At 45.3% G+C, this 16,252-nt stretch overlaps 1 protein-coding gene across 10 annotated transcripts in view; it reads left to right on the forward strand.

The window, feature by feature from the left end:
• Positions 1-16,252, forward strand: part of LOC122574501 (protein Fe65 homolog) — a 149,268-nt gene that overhangs the window by 41,043 nt on the left and 91,973 nt on the right. Inside the window, exon 1 of one of the 10 annotated variants that reach the window (XM_043742245.1) lies at positions 11,037-11,603. The exons of the other annotated variants lie outside the window; for them this stretch is intronic. Within the exon in view, the coding sequence (XP_043598180.1) occupies positions 11,582-11,603 (22 nt within the window). The 5' untranslated portion in view covers positions 11,037-11,581. Of the gene's footprint in view, positions 1-11,036; positions 11,604-16,252 lie in introns of those variants that run through there. 10 annotated transcript variants of the gene reach the window in all.

Below are 16,252 nucleotides of genomic sequence, written 5' to 3' on the forward strand. Positions count from 1 at the left end.
TTGAAAAAAGATGAAGAAGCAACGTGGCGATGCATGAGACAGACGCGAGATAATGAAGAGAAGAGAAAGGAAGGAGGTGAAGGGAAATGATGAGAGAGGTAAAAGGGAGCTAGCAAAACTCGACAATGGAGAAGGGTTCCTAGAACAGACCCCCGATGTTAGCGGCGAGTGAATGAAGCGAGACACATACAGAAAAGCGAAACGGGAACAATGGCCGCGGTATTATTTTCTGTTTGCTGCGTCAGACCAACCACTCACTATCTCCCACGTTCGTCGGTGTTCGTCCACCCCCAGTTTCTACCTTTCTTTCTTTCCCTCGACTCTTCTCCCTTTTTCTCCCTTTTTCCCCTTCAATCTTTCTCTCTTCCTTTTTCCGTCTGTCTTTCTATCCGTGTTCGCTCCTTTTTCCCGGATTGCTGCAACGCCACTACCATTCCGGACCAGAATCCAAGATTACGGGCTCGATATTTGCCAAATAAACGAATAATCTCCGCCTGGCTTCGCTGTTTCGTTCGATCGACCGAATAAATCATCCCCCTGCTTAATTTCCTTGGCTGGTTCGTCTCATCGGGGCAAAAAGGGCGTCCTTCGTTATCGAATTTCCTCGATCGTGTCGCGAACGTGTTCGTTTAATTAAAAGAAATATTTATCCCGTTAATTCTTCCTCTCTTCCTGCAGAGATAGAACTTTTCAATCGTATTTCCTCCTTCGCTACCAAAGCGACGTCGGATAGAAATATTTCGCCGGGGATTGTCTGGAAGAATTTTAATCTTCCCAACGAATTGCTAACAACTGTTGAATCTGTACGCGTACTTCGTAACGACGCTGTTTTACAGGAAATAGTCGTGGATCTTATTATCCCTTTGAAGGCTCGAACATCGCAATTTTTATAACGTCCGTGGGCTGAAAGGCTCGTGGGCGAAGATCGTAGATAATGAACGCGATGTTTCTCAAATAAACGGACATTAAATAAATTTCCCCCATATCCTGATCGTTTAACCCGTGGGGGATGGAGACGGATAATATTTACTGCTCGAGTTTATCGATAAAGTTTGTCAAAGCACCTGTACCTCGAAATTAGTAATCTCCACGCGAATCAATCGATCTTCGTGTCTTTTTATCTTTAATTCCCGTGGTAAAATTCGCCCATTGTAGAAAGTACAATGGGCACGAATTAATGGTAGATCAATAATTAAAATGTTTCTATTCGTTGGTAACTGGAAATCCGTCGATAGTTTCGAAGCCACAGGGTAATTGCACGCTCCTGTTCATTTTGTTCACGTTCGAGATTTATTTCTTCTTTCGTTCGACCGTCTCCATCCCGATCACGGAAAATCCGACGGAGACGTCCTTTTGTCGTTAATCATTTCCGTGCTCCTCGTCAGACTGTCTGCCCTCTCCCTTGAAAACGAAACTGTTCTCGCAATTAAGCGTATTCAAAGGAAAGACCTCGTTTCCTGCGGAGCACTCCGTCTACACGTGCTTTCGGCATTGCTCGTTTCGCGGCTAATTCTCGGCCTTTTCCTTCGTTCCGTCAAAGTAGACCGTCGTTTTTCTCGTTTCCGCTGTTGACATCGATATTTCAATATCTCTAGGAAAACCCCGTCGCAAACAATCTCTTAGCTCGTTTACAAATACTCCGATAGATTCTCACGATTTTTCTCCGTCTCTTTTTTCCTATCTGTTATCAACACCTTTGAGATCGAGACGAACATTTTCTGTCGAAATTTCCACCGTCGCGACGCGTCGCACGTTTACGCGCGACGTTCCTTTTCATAAAACACGAGAATGGATCGCTTATTCGTGAAAAATAGAGCGTGCCGTGTCGCCAGTTAAAATATTCCAGCGATACGTTCAGCGTCGATATTTTATTAATTCCGCGAGAATCATTTCCATTGGCACGAGACGGTCGAAGGAGTATAGCTGAAGTGTTGAGGTTTGGGATTCGGGTCGAGTTTTCGTAGCCTGTATGGAAACTATGATGCCGGAAATCACCGGTAGGCTTTAAAACGAGGACGAGCATGCAAATTGCACCTCGTGGATTACAGGTATATACGGTATATAGGGGTATGTACACGATGAAGAGACTCGTTCCGTGCCAGTTTTGCCGCGGGGCTTTGGAAACGCGGCGCAAAAGTCCTGTCGGGGGATCGAAGTGGTGTATAAGGTTTCCCTCAAAACTCACGGTACGTGAATATCAAACGAGCCTGACGAGAGATCCGGAAAGAGCCAAGCTCGCGGACCCTTCCAAGCCAGATTTTCAAAGTGTTAAGAGAGCTACAGTGCCATTCACCGACCCATCCTGCTTCTAGCTTTCGTTGTCATCGTCAGTCCTCCGGGTTCATCTTACTCTCATTCTGTCGCGTCTCCGTCCTAATTTTATTTTTCTATCGATTTTCCTTTTCTCCGCAGTGTAATGTAATTTACGTTTCATCGGATGTCTGGAGATCATTCACCTTCTTAAAGGTGTTAAGAACTAGTGCATTCCAATGTGCATTGACACTACCAGCTCAGAAACTCGATTGTCCGAAATAATTATGGCACGCGCCCTTCGGATAATCGGATTCGTTGATGTTTTCTATCGAATCATTTTATAAATATCGATATTAAAGAAGTTTTCGAATAAAATGTCATTGTATTACGCCGAGGAATCGTACGCGATATCTTGAAATTTCATCAGATATCGATCGCAAAGAGAACCACGGGTCTCGTCGAGCTACGGAGCTTGCGTAGTACTTGAATTGCAGCGGGAGTTGCAAATTGATAGCCCCGGAAAACACAAGCTAATTAATGCCTTCGAAAGAAATTACCTCCGGTGTAATTCGGCCGGTGTACTAGCTGTTAGTCTCGGGATAGGAGAGAAGCCACGAAGAATCGAAGTGGTTGGCCACGGATAATGGGAAGAATGGAAGATTGAAAGCCTCCATTTCCCTTTATCTTTTTTCCAGCCGTTCCGGCCTTTTTCCTCGGCAGCTCGTCATTTACGCCACGCCACGAATCAACTATCTCTCGCTGTAATTAAATATTTGTCGTTCGCGTAGCCGATGGGCATTTACGTTTTCGACGTAAGGGTAATTTTACGTAGCTTCTGGCGGATTTATTTGGGCAGGTTCGCGCGGTCACGAACTTATCGGATAAAACCAGGGATATCTAATAGTTCTTCTTTCATCGAGTGGAGTTCTCGCGCAGAAAAAGCAGAGATCACGTACGTTAATTAAGACTTCGACAGGTTGTCGGATCTCAAGGGGATGACGTCGGTTAAGAAGCAATTCTCGCCGGATGAATTTATGGCTGGTCCGGATTAACACGGTCGGCTGCAATAAAAGTCACGAGGTTTGGTCATCCTTCCTTCTTTCCCCGCTCACCTTATCTTTACTCGTCGCCCCTTCCCTTTAATCTTCTTTTTCATTTTTGTCTAAGAAGACTCCGCCATCCGGTATCCTTGTCTCGCCTCCCCCTCCCTCTCTCTCTCTTTCGCAGAAGTTTCTGCGTTCAAAATGCTTTTCTTCTTTATTCCTCGGCCTCTTTGTCCTCCCCCGATCCACTCCGATTTAGAAAAGAGAAAATGAAGAAAGAAAGGAACGAGAGTGAAAAATACAACCCTCAGCCCCTTTTCGTTACGAATGGACGGCTCCATCGGCATTAAACCACCGGAATGTTCCTGTTTTCGAGACACTCTGCCTTCGTTCGGTGAATCTCTTTCCTTTCGTTCGCCTCTCTCCCCTAGTATCTCTCTTCGGCACTTTTTCCTTGACGCATCGGATAAAAAAGGCTCGTAGCGTAATACAATACGTACTTATGTGCAGATTGGTTTCGTGCAGCCGCGAAGGCGAAGCATTTATGCCGCGACAAAAGACAAAGGACAAAGCAAGAGGGACGATTAACGAAATGCAAGAGGGATGGAACGAATGTATCGTAATTTACGATCCCGTTATATGAGAACAGTTTCGCATCAGAGCGATTTGAAAAACGTTGAAGTCGATGTGGTAACGATTGTGACAATTTTTCCTCACAATGTATCTGTCAATGTATCAACTGTAACATCGTTACGACGGATAACGCGAATCTGAACTTCTCGTGAAAAAGTTCGTTTATCTCGTCATTGATAATGGAAATTTTAACATTTTAACTAACTTTCGATCAAGACTAACTGTCTTGTTAATTATGAACGTTTTGCCATTTATATTCTTCGTCTAAATCGTACCAAGAATTATGTCATTCGCCTGCAATATCATCTATTTATGGCCTCTCTCTGGCTCCTTTTCTTTGGAATAGCTTCGAAAGCTTGTCACAATTCTATTTTCAATGCAGCGAACATGCACGAAATTCGAGTCATTTTCCTCTATGCGTCTAAAAGTTATTCTGTGGTTAAATGTAAAATATTATCATAATACCAATAATTCGTTCATCGCGAATATTATCTGTAAAAACGAAGAACATGCCAAACTCAAGAAAATTGTATCAAGCACGATGATCTTGAAATGGTTTTAGATACATTGTATTTCGATAGCAAGAGTGTGCTAGTTTCAATAGTACGTGCCGACCAACGTCTAAACGACGTTCCGTTCGATACAATATCCAAATAGAGTCGTCGATAACCGATTTCTGCATCTCAGATTCGATTAAAACGTACCTCGCGAAAATTTTGTTTCGTCTTCTATCGACGACAACTGTATTTATAACGTAATTCCCGATAACTCGACGCTGCTTGAGTTACTACATGGTCTGACCGTAGTGCGTCTTACTCTACTTGACGGCGGTACGTTGTTCGCGTGGCGGTTGTCGAGTTTCCTACGGGGCGGTACGCCGTTAAAACCGCCGTTCACGTAGAAGCCGGAGGTATATGTCGAAGACATTCGAATCAGCGATTTCCGAGAAGCGAGGTAGCATTCTGGTTACCCCGTTCGACGTCTGCACAAATCTCCCCTCTGGCGTTTTATCGGGCCGAAAGCCGGAAATACCAATGCAGGCGGAAATATCCAGGCTGCATTCCTCGGTATCGGGCCGTTGCTTTGCGAGAACACGAAATGGAGTCCCGAGGAGCTCTTTCAGTCGGATATGTGATCGCGTAATGGACATGCTCCCTCGTACAAGGCACAAGGAAGACTTTTCGACTCTGCTGGTCGACCGATCGAACGGATTTAATTCGATTTTAGAAAAGTGCGGTGTCGTAGCCGGCGACGAAACGACGGTTGGGGATAAAATGCGATTCGACGATACCAGACAGTATCAACGATTCGATGTTTCGTTGATTTTCCTCGGTTCTGCTTTCCCGACGAATGAACGGAATCCATGGAAGACCTTCGTCGTCGTACCTTCGTTACTCTCCCTTGATTTCTCTTGGCATCCCTGGATTCGTCCATTTCGTTGAACACTGACTTCAAATCGCATTTGCGACAGAACAACAGGAAACATAAGACGGAGAAGAACGACAGAAAGGGGTGCGAGGAGAAAGAGGGAAGTAGGCGGGTAACCGGAACGTGTCGCTAACGTAATAACATTTCAATTCGAGGACGGAAATTGCCAGAGGGCATGGCAACACGTCCCTCGCAGTTATGGGGCGACTACCCTGCTCTCTCGTTCTTCACCCTTGCGTCCACTCTCATTTTCTTCGTCTTAACGGAATGTCCGCGAACCTATAAGAACGTAGAGGAACGTCACGTACGTGAAACAGCGTCGATCGGTTTATGATCGTCGGATAGCTTCGACTGACCGGTCGATTGATCGTTAAAAACTAATCAAGCCCTGGTTCAAGTCGATGTTCCCGTCCCGTTTTCACGCGAAGGAGGGACTAACGAATCACGCGCAGGATTTTATATTCGTTTCGGTTTTACTCGCGCGAAGGATTCTTCACGTTCCGTTTTAAATCGAGGCATTAATTACGGCACCACCCTCGGCCGGAATAATTCCCAAAGAAGCGTGCCACGATTTTCCCGAAGTTGCGACATGCGAACCGAGAAATAGGAAAGAGCACGTTGCGATGGGGGTAAGGAAACAGAAAAAGGGAACAAAAATAAGCGAAAAACAGGTTGCTCGGTGAAAACGCGAGGCCCCAAATGAACCCAGCGCGTCGCACAGCCCCGTAATTGCGTTCAGCGTCGGCGTCGCTTTTAATTAATGCGACATACTTTTTTTCATCGCTAAAAAGTGCCACATCCTCGTAATCCACACCTGCCCCTTGCCCTCCTCGCTCGCTGCTCGCTGCCTGCAGGGAGTACGACCGGTGGGTGATCGTTAAATGGATGAAAAAAAATATGCAAACCCTCCAGGCACTCTTCTTTTTTCCCCTCCCTCTACCTCTGCCTCTCCCTCGCATTTCTCGTTTCTCCCTATTTCTTTTCGCCACTCTTCCTTCCTCTCCTTTTCATCTTCCTGTTCTCCCTCTTCGTCTCTCGCTTTTCTCCCTATTATTTTTCTCTTTTGTCATTCGCGATTTCCCTGTGCCACCATTCCTCGGAGTCCTTGCGGCGGAAATAAATCCAACCGAATCGACCACCTTCCTTTTTTCCTTTGAATTTTCGTCTCTATAACATTTTTCTCTCCGATTCGCGTGCCCTTTATCCCCTCAGCTCCTTTTTTCGTCTTTTCCTCGCCATCGACGCGCCGCACGACCCCATCGTCGCTGCACTTTCTCTCGAGAGTATTAATCCGCGTAACCTACATGTGAGCAGGGGGAGGGGGTTGCGCGCGAACGATGAAAAGGACGACGATAAAACATTCTGTATAGGTGTATGCAAGACTCACCCACGCCAACGACGACGTACCGCGCGTGTCGTAAAAATATGATGGTCGCCACGCTGTGATTTCTTCGTCTCTTTTTTTCTTTCACATCCTTCGCTTGGAGGAAAATCCGAGACAAGCTGCCCTCCGACGCGCCAGCCTGATCGTTTAATACCGGAATAAGTCTATGGAGAGGCGATTCCTTCGAGCTGGGAATAAAAAGGGAAATATCGTTCCTTTTATACCTTGAATTAACGTGGTTGACGTTTACGCCTTCCTCGTCGCTTTTACTTATACTTCCCTCCAGTATTTATTCTAGCCACTCGAGTCGACAAACGTCTCGAATTTCAAACAACGTATATACGTCCCCAAGTTTCGTGCTCGTTCGTCAACCGATACAATTCGTTCCTTGGTCGTTCTACGAACGGTGTTTCCCGTTATAACAACAGTGACAGGTGCACCAACCGAGTTTTTCGTTGTCCTGTCACCTGCACAAGAGCGTCTATTCAACGCCAACGGGATACCGTTCCCGGGGATGATTTGTGTAGGTCATCGAGCAGCTGTTTTGGTAGATACCAGACAAACAACGCGGCAGACGAAGCGAGATGCGTGCGGCAAACTCTGATTTACTCGCAGTTTACGCGTCGAACGCTTTCACGCCTGTAACCGTTGACACGAGTTCAGCTGTTACTGCTGTTTGATCTCGCAGAATAATTCGTCTGTTTTCAGCCAGTTTTCCACCAACTTTACCATTTTTGCACATTTCCGTTTCTCAAAGTTTGCCGATAAAAAGCCAGAATCACGAAGATCGACGATTTTCTAGCAAATCAAACTAACGGCGTAGCATAAATTCGTGTTATTTTCATTTTAAATCCTTTAAAGGAGAAAGTTTCGGTACACGCGTTACAGTTCACTTTTGTCGGCAAACGTCGAGTTTAGCGTCGGCGAAGTACGATTACGCTTTTTATCGCGGTACCGTTGACTATATACCAGGGGGATCATAAATTTGTAACTTGTGCCGGTCGGGCGTATGCAATACCCGTTGAAAAATCGCAGATATTCACGTGGAATTCGTATCACGTGGCGGTAACGACATCGATATAAACCAAGGTAAAGAAAAGAGCAGAAAAAAAGATTAGAGTGGCGTGCAAAGAGTGGAAACTATGGCCCGTGAAAAGGCATTACGTATCGGTGATCCTTAATGCGACGAAACAGAAGGTATATCGATCGTCGAACACACGTGTTCGCGGAACTCGAGCTGATTCGAGAAACAGATCTCGTGGATACGTTCGTACGTGGAAAAGTCGAGATAACGTTGCCCGCGAGAATTGAGTGAAAATCGAAGGTTGTCCTCGAAAGAAAGAGATTAATCGGCAATCGCAGACCTATCGCAAACCTTAAAAGTACGACATGTAGTATCGAAAATACTTTCGCGTCCATCTTTGAACCTGAAGCTCAGCGATGATCGTATGTATCGATGAAGCTACTCAGAACATTGACTTTAACGCTATATTATATTTCAAAATAATTAAAATCCGTAGAGTGTGCTATATTCTACATGATTACCGATTAATTACGTAATCCATATGTCTCTGTCCCTCTGCCTTTTTAATCCTGACACTTGATCCCTTCCTCGTTTATATTACAATATTATAGAGAGTAGATTCGACCAGATGAAAAACCAATACGTTTCCATCGGTGGAACGTGTGCTGAAAGAGCGGAGTGAACAGCGATGGTAAAATGGATTTGAAATTAAATTGCGGCGCACGATTATTAAGTGCTGGAACGCGCTTTTAATTACGCGTCTTTCCGAGTAGCACGCTTTTAGCATATCCGAGAGTCAAAAGACTCGGGCAAGCTCTGGGCTGCATGCTACTGCCCCGGTTGCTAGGTTCTTTCTCCTTTCTTTCTCATTGAAGAAAGTTAGCCACTGACCGAATGTAATCGTAAACGAAACCTGGAAGACGGGAAGAAGGAAAGAGAACGAAGAGAACTATTTCGTTTCGCGTTAACGTTTTTACGTTTCGCGAGATTTCCACTCCGATTCCCCGTAAACCGATGATTACGGGGAATTTAATTTGGTTTATGGATTCGATGAATTAATTTCATTAATGAGAAAATTACGAAGCGCATAGCGCATCCAGGTCGGTTAATAACTAATAATTACGTACTGCTTATAAACGTCAAGTTGACCGCCGCGTCGAACACGCGTACTGCGTGCCAGGTAGCAACAACGCGTTTGCAAAATGCAACACGTTTTGAGAATCGAAGACTCGTCTGTCCTCCGAGTTTTGGCGACCCAACGCCCTCGTTATATTCCCAAAACGTTTCTATCTCGACTCATAAATCGAAGTATATGCAGCGAATGTCAATATATTGTCAGATTATACAGTTTTTCCGATGCTATCGCGCCCATTGCCCCTAAAATAATCCCGATGATCTCTATTCACGCGATATCCCTTGTTAATAGAGTCATCGATCGTTGGATGACATATTCCAAGAGGGAGAACCGATAGAGAGAGAGAGAGCGAGAGGGTAGACGCGGAGATAACCGATCGCAGCTTTCCTTTTTCCATCCCTTTGGCCCGATGATACCTTCCGAAAGGATTACTCGCTGTCGAATCGCTTCGGAATTCAAACTAGTACGATACAAGCCGATCAAACGGCGAACTGAATTTCATAATCGATAATTTTCATGGCGAATAAGCAAACAATTTTCCGAACAAAAAGAACGGTCGATCTGTCGACTGTTTGGTGGTCCTGGTACTTCGTTTATTCATGAACTGTTTACGGCATGGATTAACTCGCATTATTTTCCACCGGGTGAGATGAGTTACGGTGCACGTTTCTCGGAGAAAAGTCGACGGAGAAACGCAAATAAAAGGGGCGGGAATGGAAAATTTTTACGACGTACAAGATTTACGGGGAAGTTTTTTGGACGCGTAAAAGTTTCCCAGTAAATCCACATCTGGCAGCAGTACCGATCGCAGTGACGGCTGAATCGTGAGCCGCGCCGCCGGTAAGGCGATTTTTCCGTGGAAATTTTTCGGAAGAAAACATCTACAGCGTTGATTTACCACCGGCTTTCGCGCCTCTTCCACTTTCTTTCTCTCTGCAGCCTTCCTCTTTTCTTGCTTTCTCTTTCTTTCCATCCAGTGCCCCCTTCCGCCGTTCTTTCTGCACCGTGGAATTTCATTTCAGCTAGAACGACGGCGACCTCGTAGCGTTACGTTGGAAAAACCTTGTTCGAGCGTGGAATACAAACAGGCAAGTTTTCGGCGCTAACCTATTTCCCGGTTCCAGGAAAAATGGTGCTTGGCATGCGTTGCATCGTATCGCAATTTATAGGGGCGCCGCCACTGTGTCACGTCCCGTGATCTCTTTTAACGAGTTGAATCGAACGGTTTAGCCGGCTGATATAGACGTTACGTAGAATGTCGCCAAACGTACGCTCAAAGTCGCCCACTGGCTACTTGTAATTCTACCAGCGAACCGTACCTTTCCTTCCTTCCCTCTTTTTATTTTTATAAATTGTTTCTTCCGTGGGGGGCATAATGGCTTTTAAACGCTCCAATATCGAAGGTATGTAGAAGAAGAGAGCATTAGAGAAACATCAAAGCGTGAAAGGCTCTTTTGTTCGTGGACGTGGTCCGCCGGTACTTTAATCCTTCCCCGAGGATCCCAAGGATCGACAGTCCTGCCATTGCGTCACACATCGTTCCAAGATCGAACAGACCGCATGACCATCTATCCCTTCCACGAACGTTTCCCGAAGTCCGCAAATACACCTTTATGCCCGTTGTTCGTTCTCAAACTGTGAGAACCCCTGCGGATGACGTCACCCGGCACATGATTGGCCGACCTAACGGTCACGTGACCACTCGCTTGGCCAGTGTCTGGGGGGTTGTAGAGTGACTAAGGGAGAGGGTGGAAGCGCGAGCGAGATCGACGAAAGATGAGAAAGAGAAAGAGCGGAGAAGGGAGTTCGGAGAGCAGGTAGGAAAAAAAAGGAAGGGAAAAAGAGTGACGAGGATGGTTCTCGCGAACGTGCGTCGGAAAAGGAGGGATTGAAACGTTGGGAGAAAAGAAGAGGGCAAAAGAGGAAGAAGAAAAGGAACGAAGTTGGAAAGAAAAAGAGGGGAATGAGAAAGGACGTGGAGGGATGACGTTCCGCGCAAGAAAAAGAGCGAGAGAAAGATATAGATGTATAGATAGCGGTTGGTGGCGCGTTGGTGGGGAGAAGCGTAGGGATGCAAGAGGGTAAAAGAGAATTGTTGGAAGGGGTTAGAATTGGAGGGGGTAGCCGTGAGTCTCGCCAGTCACTGCGACGACCGCGACGCCCCAACGTCTCGGGGTGCCATTTGTCCGCTGCTGACCTTAAAAATCGTCGTAATTTTCGTCGACACCTACTTTACCGATTTCGAGTCGATACGGAACCAAGTAAATCCACGTACGATTTCACGGCATTGCAAAAGATTTTACGGGCGCGAATGAAACGGATCGAATGGAATCGAAGTAACCGCGCAAATTTGCGTATCAGTGTCGCGAGAGAACTCGAAATCGCGTTTGTTTCTCTTTTCGTACCGTGTTATCGCGTCCCCATCGGTTCCACGATACACGCGAAAATGTGTTAGAAACTTTTCACGTCTGTTTTATCTTTTTATTTTGCTACGTGCCTCTAAATATCTCTAAATATCTGAATATTCACCGTTCATTCGCGGAGAACCCTTTACTTCGCGAAAAAAATGAGCTAACCTCGTGAGAGGGTGGAAAGCACCGAGTCCTTCGTGCACGAGTTTCGCTTCGGGAACCAGTGGAGCTATCGAGGACATTTTTATAGTTGCGTAAAACACGACCACGATGGTCATCCACGGAGTGAATCGTAAGTTATGTGTCCCTTATCATCCTCCTCACGAGCGTGTTCCCTGAATTTTTACAATCACCTAATCGACGTTGTCGCATGTACATGTTCAAACATCTTCGAAACGATTTACCGTGCAACGATCAGGTGATTGCAAAGTCGTCGAATATGCTTCTAGTTCCTTCCTTCCCTCCGTCTGTTGTCGAAACGTATATACACGTACGATTAGCAACAAATAGAAACCCGACTAGCTAGTGCTCGTTTAAGAAGACAATTCATCCCTCGATGTGTTTGTGTTTCATTTAAATGTAACCCAGCATCGAACGCATTTCCGATAAGCATCCTGATAAAGCAAACCCGTGTATATAACGGTCCTTAATAAATTGCATCCTAGCACGCTATGATTTTCCTAGATTCGTCGTTCCTAAAAATAATTACGTTCAATCACTGCCATACCATCGATCTAGTCGATTTCGTTTCTACGTAGTCACGCGTTGCTCTTCCTCGAGAGTCGTTTCGTCGAAAGCTTTCCCAAGTGCCAATCACCGAGGTCTTTGGCACTTTGGTTATTTCGTGTCGACCCTGACCAATCGCACACACAGTGGCGGTAACGGTATACGAAAAACGGAAACGTTTGGTCGCGTGACCGAGGAAGCGGTCTCAGGGCACGCCTCATTACTCATTGTAACCGTTCGATCACGCGAGATCGGAACAGACGTGACGGAACCGGCGACCCGGTCAGATACGCTCTGACGAATGGCGAAGACTCTGAAATCACGACCTGTTTGATCCGTATCGCAACCGCTATACTCTTACCAGTTTACACGGCCCCACCGGAAACCTCGTTAAAGATGCATAGGCACGAAGATGACCTCTCGACGCGTCCACGCGAACATCTCTGTACCGAGCGAGGAAAATATACACGCGTTAGAGCACGTTGATGGCGACGATCGTGGAAATTCCTCCTTTTGTTCCCGGCTCGATAGGTTTCAAAGGCAGTCAGCGTTAAAAATACTCGAGAGGCTTCCTCCGATCGATTAACGACTGACTTTTACTAAGAATTTACGAGCCGTTGTTGAACCTGTCCGACACGCGATCCTACCACTCGTTCGATTCTTTTTCATGGCTATCGATCTCGCGTTGCACCGACGCCGTTCTACGCGACGTGGTCACATACGAAAACGTTAGAGGGGATCGGAAAAACAGTCGCGTATCAAGGATATGTAAATTTTATTACGAAGCTTTTCGTTGGCAAGAGGGAGAAGAAAGACGATGGCGGGCGTTAAACGTGATGGGTCACAATTATCGACGGAGTTGCCTCGCCAGGACATCTGGGAAAACGAATTTCCTCGACGAATTTCCGACAGCTCGTAAAACTCGCGCACGCCATGCCACGATAATACATTAGCTAATTGTTACATCGGTATCGAGATCGATCTTCTTGGTTCATTTTTGTCACTAGCTTTTGTGGATTTTGAGTCTATTTTTTTTATACGTATCGTACAGCTTTTGCCTCGAGTGTAATTTTTTGTCGGAATAATTCGAGATAACGAACATCTATATCGTCGTTAACTGGTTACAGCTTTGTACGATCGCCAGATTGTCAGAGGTTCCAGTTATCATTCGTTTTGGAAACCAATAACGGGGAGCGTATCGTTATTGAAACAGGAGAAACTCGTCGGTAATCGAGCGAAAATATGATCGCGTTCCTTTCGCAGTTTTTCGACGAGCAACGAAAAAATTGATTCGCCTGGAAAATTGCATTTCGATGTTGTATATGGATCGCTGGACTCACGCCTATTGGCTAATTATCGTCGACGTATCCAATTCGTTTATCATTTCCGTTCGCCGTGCAATTCTCAGCGAGCTGTTCTCTGACCGGAAATTAGCGTAAGTAAATTTGCCTTCGTAGTAGATATCGACTAACCGACGCTTCTATATCGGAGGCCAGGTACTCAGAAAGCTATTTCCACCGCGGAAAATATCGTAGACGCAATTAGGTGGGTAATAACGCGTCTCGTGTTCGTGGAAGAGTCGTAAAAAAAAAAAAAAGGGAACGGAGATAGAAACAGAAACACAGAGACGAAGAAACAAAGATGAAATACGGTGTTTCGAGTAATAAGGAAGAAGTTTTATTCCAGCACGAGAAAAACTTCGTTCGCTCTTACATGCATAACAAATTTCAAGTTTTATCTGAAACACAGCCGTGTAACGTGATTCGTGGATTATCTCGGTTTCCAAGTAACAGTATGGGTTACGAAATAATGCATTCTATAGGATAAAGAGTTTCGCAATCTACATATTGCAAACAGGGTCACCCATCTTGGCCGTACGGAACGGTCGGTATCGAAACATCGTTATAAATCTTAGGACGTTTTCGTTGCTGAGTACGCTAAACGACGAGAAGTTGGATGGTTTTAAAAGAACGATCGTTTAAAGTTGGACGAGATGGTAGTATTCTCGTAGTAAATTCCATCTAGCCGTCGAGTCACGAATTTTCAATGCTTTGTTAAAAAGCTCCAGCGAACGAGCGATATCGAACCAGCCACCGTCTCGCGAAGCTATCCTCGGTAGCTCCTTATAAAACACAATTACGAGTCTTAACCAAGTTTCAACGCACTTAATTACTCGAAAGTTAGAGCCGGTACCCTGTTTCAGCCTGTCTTATCCTCTTCCATTTCCTGTATCAGCCATGACATCGTCGTACCAACGATAGTTAGGGCTTTTCAGTCGCGGCACAGGGCTATAATAATGAGGACGAAAGGTGGCTGACATACTCCACCATCAACTACGCCTATCGCCTTAGACAGCGTTCGCTTCGCAGGTACTTTGATGCCGCGCTCTACCACCGAAAGGCCTACATATTAATAATATCTGCGAGAGTTTGGACATCTGGAAAATATATCGTGGAGGAAATTTACGATAACGACGAGTACCGAATAATTAGCCTCCAGTTACGTGGAAGAACTATGAAAACCTCTTTGTTAGAAGATTTCATGTTCATCCGCTATCTGATTCCTTCCGAGGAACATTTTGGCTTCGATGCACATAAGCCAATTTTGTCGAACGAGCGTTTATATAGCGTATGGGTTACATAAAACATTTTAAACGTCATTAGCATTGTGACGAGTCACGACTATCACAGTTATATTGGTCTTCGAAAACAGTTTGAATATGTACATAGAAGTCGCAAGATATTTATCGCAAACATATATTCAGTAAAGGACTAATATACGGTGTCTTAAGGCGAACAGGTGTCTTAAGCATATAATAAGTGTTAAAGATAGTGGTTGTAGTTAGTTACAGTCATAATTACCAGTCAAATTCGAGGATGATGTTGTTGCGGTGGAAAACTATTGATGGGCGTTGCTTTGCGTAAAAGGACGTTTTGTAGCGATTAAGGTCTTTGACAGTAAAATAAAAGGGCCTGGTTTTATGACAGTTCCTTAGGATTATTGCGGTCCGACTAATTATATTTACACGGCTAGTGGCCGTCTTGACCGAGGGATGAATTCCGGTTTATGTAGAGAGTCACCGGACGTAACAAGTTGTGTAGAAATGTTCGAATACTGTCGTGCGCCACTGTATGTACAATTGTCACAGATCTGGCGATGATCGTTTTGTTTTATCGTTACAAAAACACTACTACCCATGCGCTAATGCTGCAGAAACGCACGAAACAAAATTGCTCATCCGCACCCAACTTTACCATTAAACTTGCTGATCCTTTCGACGTGTAACGCACTGTTTTGCTTTCGCGAATTTCATTGCTCGCACAAATACCGCTAATCGTATACTTGGAACGTGCACGCGAAGCATCTAAATCTTACAGCGAGCCATCGCGTTCAAAGCCAGAAGGTTGCGGTCTTGTCGTGACGTTCAAGAACCTCGAAGCCACCTCAAACAACGTCGGCCTCGAAATTTCTCCATCTCATTGCACGATATACGAAAGTGGCGGGCACGGGTTGCCGGGTCTACGCGGTCCCTGTTTCCTTCGGGTCGTCTCGCCGGATACGACCTTCGGGGCTACGACCCTAAATTTCCACGTCTACCCATCTGTAAATTGTCCGACGTAACTGGAGGCATCGTGCCGGCGTCGCAACTGCGATGCCTTCGTTGAAATACGAGCATCGTACACTGGCGTGGATGCGCGTGCATGCATCAGACACGTTGTAACGCCTCGTAGATTTGTTCTGCGCGTCGCGTCGCACGACCGCATGCAACTCGCATTCCGCGTAATGGCTGCCGAACGGAATCCTTGGGGTGCATTCGCGATGAGCTGCAGCGATTTCGTTTGTTTGTCTTGCTCGATGAGAATCGATCGATCGCGTGTTTGCGCCCTTCGAAATATTAACAACCGTGTCATAATTGGAAACGACAGAGCAAAGACACGATGTATCTTATCTTTTGGTTTCACAGGGAGGCAATCTTTAAATTCAGTATATTATAATAATCTCGTATTATATTACATTTGTATTTGGCTTGGCATACATATGTATTTTTCTCACCCTTTTGAATAATTCAGGAACGTTAGTAGTCATGACATTAATTATGCCATTGATTTTGTATGTATAATACTTCGTTGATGTGTATACATATCATGTATGTTTACAATTTTCTTTTTATATCCTTGAACTTAACAAGATCGTTCTCTTTTCCAATTACTATAT

Source organism: Bombus pyrosoma, linkage group LG2, assembly GCF_014825855.1.
Source record: "Bombus pyrosoma isolate SC7728 linkage group LG2, ASM1482585v1, whole genome shotgun sequence".
In the NCBI taxonomy this organism is placed as follows: domain Eukaryota; kingdom Metazoa; phylum Arthropoda; class Insecta; order Hymenoptera; family Apidae; genus Bombus; species Bombus pyrosoma.